General features: G+C 45.9%; 1 protein-coding gene across 1 annotated transcript; it reads right to left on the bottom strand.

Annotated features, from left to right (window-relative positions):
* Nucleotides 1-658: 658 nt before the first annotated feature.
* LOC133754500 (bcl-2-related protein A1-like) lies at nt 659-1,189 on the bottom strand. Its single transcript, XM_062184963.1, has one exon. The coding sequence runs from the start codon at nt 1,187-1,189 to the stop codon at nt 659-661; it is 531 nt and encodes a 176-aa protein (XP_062040947.1).
* Nucleotides 1,190-5,564: the final 4,375 nt, after the last annotated feature.

Below are 5,564 nucleotides of genomic sequence, written 5' to 3'. Positions count from 1 at the left end.
ATATTAGGTCCAAGGGGCAGTCCCCTGTGCCTAGCCGCACAGCCAGGGACGCTGTCGGTGCGGACAATGCAGGTGGGGCGGCGCCGGTTCAGCACAAGGATCAGCTGCTGCCGCTCCTGCTCCAGCTCCCTGATAGGCGGCAGCCGGCCGCCTCCCCATGCGCCCACCAAATCCGCTGCCAGACAGATGCAAGTCTACAGGGTAGGGGAAGCATGTCCCGCAGGATAGAAAAAGTTACAAAAAGGCATCAGAATTCAAAAACAGAAAATACAACAGAGACAAAAACAGAAAACACATCCCTGAAGAAGTCATACAAATTTGGGTTGATACCTGGTGCCTGTTCAGCTGAATTGACCCAAATACTTTTTGTGACTTTCACACACCCTCTTCGACTTTCTTTAAACATTTTACCATTTTTATTAAACTAGCCATCCGGATAAAGTCATTCTTACAAACCATGTCCTTTTCTTATATAAAAAGCTCTTTTTTTCTTTAGCCCTTCTTACCAACAATACTCTTTTCTTTCATGTCCTTCATTTTTAAACTTTGGCACTGCTGGGTCAGGACCAAGGCGTGGGTGATAAACAATTTTACTTTTAATAAACTAAAGAAGCCTATTCATTATGCAGGGTAAAAATTAAAATAACATTACTAAGGGTCAGCAATACTTCTTTTTTAGCAATGACAATATCACACAGATCTGTTCGGTAACTTCCAGAAAAATTTTTTCACCAGAATTATGTATAAACTTTTTTACAAATCCATTTTCCCAGCCTCCGTTTTGCCTTATCCATTCTCCCATCCTCCTCGTTATGAACTCAGCCACAAAATAAGGGATGGGCTTAAAAGTGTCCACATCCGGAGCAGCCTGCTCCCGGAGGAGCTTCTTGGCCAAGACCCCTTCGAATGCGAATATAGTCACAATCCTACCCCAGTTGATGACACCGTCCTCAAACTCTTTTTCCATCACTTGGTTGAAAATCGTTCTGGCAGTCTCGACGGACGCGACAGGCACATTGTGCAGGTACGGTTGCAGAGCCTCTTCCACTTCTTGCTGGATGGAGAAGGTGACGTTCTGCAGCACCCTGGACGTCTTGCTCAATCCCAGTCCAGGCTGCGGCATCTTCAGGATATACAGCAAATAGTCCTGAGCCAGCATGTGTACATAGGCAAACTCGCAGTCACTCATCTTCTGCTGCTCGGAGAGCAGAGCCAGGGACTGCTTCTTCAGGAAGCCTTTAAAGCCCTAAAAGGCAGACATCTAAGCAGAGCCTGGCAGGATAGGGAAGTTGCAAAAGGGTAGCAGCATATAAAGGATATGTAGCATTATAAAAATGTGCAGCAGCAATTTGACCCAGTCTCCAGTGCCAGTCTCCACCATTAATCATACGTTTTACCTAACTATATCCCCAGTACCTTGGCTACCGCCACCACCATCTGACTTACCCTATAAACACTATGTAGCATTTATTTCCTATACCTGTGCCACCATCTGACTTACCCTGGAGACGAAAGCCGGCCCGGTGTCTGAACCCAGTACCTTTGGTAGTCCAATTCAGGGAAACATTGGCGCAATTTTTCTTCTTGGTCGATAAAGCCTCTGTCCATTTTGAGTTCCCCGTGGATAGTGGCGAGAGCGTACCTGCTGTTCTTGTGCATTGCCACCTGCTCCTTTTTCTTAGCTGCACGGAGTGCATGGTCCATAGCGATCAGCCCTGCCTGCCGAGCAGAGTCCTCGGGGGGGGGGGTTGAAGGTGGAAACCCAGACCACTGTCCTCGTTCGGCCGTCTCCCACTGTTATCTCCGTTGACCTCCAGACGCTAGGGGGATATCGCGTGGGCCCCTCCCAGACACCGCAGGGGGTGATGGAGCATTATCTACGGGAACCTGGGCAGAGCCCGCATCCTCAACACTATCCCAACAAGGGAGGGGCCGAGGGGCCGCTGTCGCCCAGTCTCACCACTCCGCTGCTGTCGTCTTTTCTCTTGTCGTCTTGCAGGGGCCGTTTCGGTCAGTTCAGTCTCGTGTGGCAGTCGTACACCACTAGATTCTCGTTGTTAGTCGGACCTTAGGGGGACTTGTCCTTTTGGGCACTTCTCTGTGCTTTTGCCAGTCTCCGGGGTCCCTGCCTATCCTAATTTTCCCTTACTTTTGCTTTCTTTTAACTGTGGTGGCCAGGATCCTAGTTAGTTCCTCTTTCTTAGCCCATTTTAAACTTCCCTTTTTTAACTAAATAACTTTAACCCCTTCAGCTAAACTCCTCAGGAGAGTCTGGCAGTAGAGACTGAGTCTCCTACAAAGTTCCATTTAAGTGTAGCAAAATTAATGATAGTAAAACAGGCCCTGCAAGTCCTATCAGGGCTTGTGATCCCAGTTATATGGAGGAGGAGGACGGCCAGCTAGAACGGGCCGGGGGTCCTTCCTCCTTTATTTCATCGGATTCTTTCTCCTCCATTTCTCTTCTGGTTTCCAAAAAGGGCACTGCGGGCCTTCTTGGGAAACAGGGGATATAAGGTGCCCTCCTAAGGAGGCGGGGGGAATAAGGTGGTGGAATATTAAAAAGATCTTCCTGCCTGCCTGGAGGAGTTAAGGGTTTCTCAGGTTTGAGGGTGTCCAATTCCTGTAATGGATAGAGGGTTGAGGTATTTGCCCTGGTCTGCAATTTCCAATACTAGGGGTGTTGCGGGTAGGATCGGAGGGGGTTTGGGGCTCGACGCCACCCCCAGGGCAACTGCTGATAACTCAGAACTGGGCTTCATCCTCAGGGCGGTGGTGGGTATAGTAGGATCGAGCTCTGCCACCGCCCTGTTGGAAAGGAGGAAAGGTTTTACCCAGTCTGGGGGGTTTTTCGCCAGGTCCTCCCACACAAAGATGTAGGGCACTTGATTCGGGCGCCCTTCTTTACCTCCCCTGCAGACCTGGCTCTTCACCTGTAAGATAATTCGAGAGTTAAAAGTCCCATCCCGTGGCCACCCGATGTTTAAGGCTGGCCACTCGGATGTACAGAAACTTGTCCAGTTCTTCTTCTGCACTCTTATAGACAAGTTTTGGGCCCGCTCCTGGACCTCTCTTCAATGACCTAAAGTAAGACTCAAAGGTGCAGTTAATTCCTGTCCCATGTTGGAGGGGAAAGGCAAATAAGGAAGATATATTAAAACACAGAAAACAACCACAAAACTCACAAAGACACTGCGCGCAAAACCAAGACAAAACTGAAACCAAAACTTCCGACGGGAGTGGCTGCTGCCACCAGCCCTTCTCCCGGGGAAGAAAACCTTTCCCTAACCAGAACTTCCGATGGGAGCGAAGCGGCTGCCGCCCGCCAGGCTCCCCAGGGAAGCTTTTCCCCACCAAGTGGTGAGAGCGATGGGAGCGAAGCGGCTGCCACCCGCCAGGCTCCCCCAGAATACCGCCACTGGAGCGTCCTCCAGGGCCTGAGCCAGGGGTCTTGACACGTCTGTCTTGCCTACTACTGGCTCTTTTCAGATACAGGTCCCGTACAGGCACAATTTCAGTAAAACATAAACCTCCGGTACGTCAAGCGCCCCGGGAAAACAGCTAAAACATAAACCTCCGGTACGTCAAGCGCCCCGGGAAAAATAAAATACTAAAAAAATTAACAAAACACACAAAAATACTTAAAACAGCAAAGACTTACCTCCGATTGGAAAATGGAGCGTGGGTCTGGGGTCTCGAATCCCGGACGAGCCCCCAATGTAGGACCCTAAAAAGTGGTGTCCTATAGAGAGAGACCCCCAGAAGCACGAATTCCACTCCAATCGATGCAAAGAGCATGAGGAAAGTTTATTTCATTTGCAAATGGGTCGTCTCTCAGTAACACTACAAAGCAGTGCAGAGAGAACGACCCCGACCATCAATTGCCCAGAGTATTTAAGGCTTAAAACCACAACATTAGCATATCTCCACAGCATTACAAAACATCACAAGGTATAGGGTTTTTCCAGGGTAAAGGAACAAAGTACTTGAGCAAGCACAAATACGGGGTCATCAGGACATAGGGTGGGTACATTTTCGGTCAACTTCTGCTTTTATGGTTCCCAAAAACCTAACATAGCTCCTAAACTAATTATCACATGCTACAGGTTCAACTAAAGTTCAATTATCTCATGAAAGCATTTAGCAAGCTCAGCTATTTTGCACAGAAGCAAAACAGTATGCAGTTAGCTCACAAGCAACATCATTTTAAACCTAGCCCGCCTAATTCCTTTATTCCCCTAATGCTTTCAACTGGATGAAACCAGAAATATCCGGTTGTGTTTTGGCTAACTCAATCCAAAATACTGTGAAAGCCTCTGTGTTTGTGTTTTCTGGATATTATCGATGGACTTTATTTTTCTGAATGTTTTTATTAGGGAACATTTTATTTTGTACCGTAGAAACACTAATTGGTTCCACATGGGGACACCAGCTCTACACATTCGTATTTTCTAGGGAGAAAGCTAGAGGAACTGTGGCAAACAAACATGATATTTCTGTTTGTATAGATGACATTTTATGCACTTGCCTAACGAAAAGACTTTGCTTTTCTCCAAAACCATTTTTACTGTGATTTTCTCGGTCAATTGCATACGAATTCCACACCAGTTTCTCCGGATATGACTGGATGAAACCAGAAATATCCGGTTGTGTTTTGGCTAACTCAATCCCAGATATTGCTACAGCCTCTGTGTTTGTGTTTTCTGGATATTATCGACGGACTTTATTGTTTTGAATGTTTTTATCAGGGAACATTTAATTTTGTACCGTAGAAACACAAATTGGATCCACATTGTGACACCAGCTCTACATATTCATATTTTCTAAGGAGAAGGCCAGAGGAATTGTGGCCAAAAAAATGATATTTCTTTTACTATCGATGACATTTTATGCACTTGCCTAACGAAAAGACTTTGCTTTTCTCCAAAACCATTTTATCTGTGATTTTCTCGGTCCATTGCATACGAATTCCACACCTCTTTGTCCGGATATGAGCTGGATAAAACCGGAAATATCCGGTTTTGTTTTGGCTAACTCAATCCCAGATATTGCTACAGACTCTGGGTTGGTTTTTTCGGGATATTATCAACAGATTTTATTGTTTTGAAAGTCTTTTATCGGGGAACATTTTATTTTGAGCTGGATACAGTAATTGGTTCCACATGGAGACACCAGCTCTACACATTCGTATTTTCTAGGAGAAAGCCAGTGGAATTCCTGCAACAAACATGATATTTCTGTTTGTGTAGATGACATTTTATGCACTTGCCTAATGAAAAGACTTTGCTTTTCGCCAAAACCATTTTTGCTCTGATTTTCTCGGTCCATTGCATACGAATTCCACACCACCTTTTCCAGAAATGACTGGATAAAACCAGAAATATCCGGTTGTGTTAGGGCTAACTCAATCCAAAATATTGTGAAAAGCTTCTGTGTTTGTGTTTCTGGATATTATCGATGGACTTTATTGTTTTTGAATGTTTTTATCAGGAACATTTAATTTTGTACCGTAGAAACACTAATTGGTTCCACATGGGGACACCAGCTCTACACATTCGTATTTTCTA

The sequence above is a fragment of the Lepus europaeus genome, unplaced genomic scaffold (assembly GCF_033115175.1).
Source record: "Lepus europaeus isolate LE1 unplaced genomic scaffold, mLepTim1.pri SCAFFOLD_116, whole genome shotgun sequence".
NCBI classification, from domain to species: domain Eukaryota; kingdom Metazoa; phylum Chordata; class Mammalia; order Lagomorpha; family Leporidae; genus Lepus; species Lepus europaeus.
The sequence above is the reverse complement of the archived record's forward strand: the minus strand, read 5'-3'. Positions and strand labels throughout refer to the sequence as shown.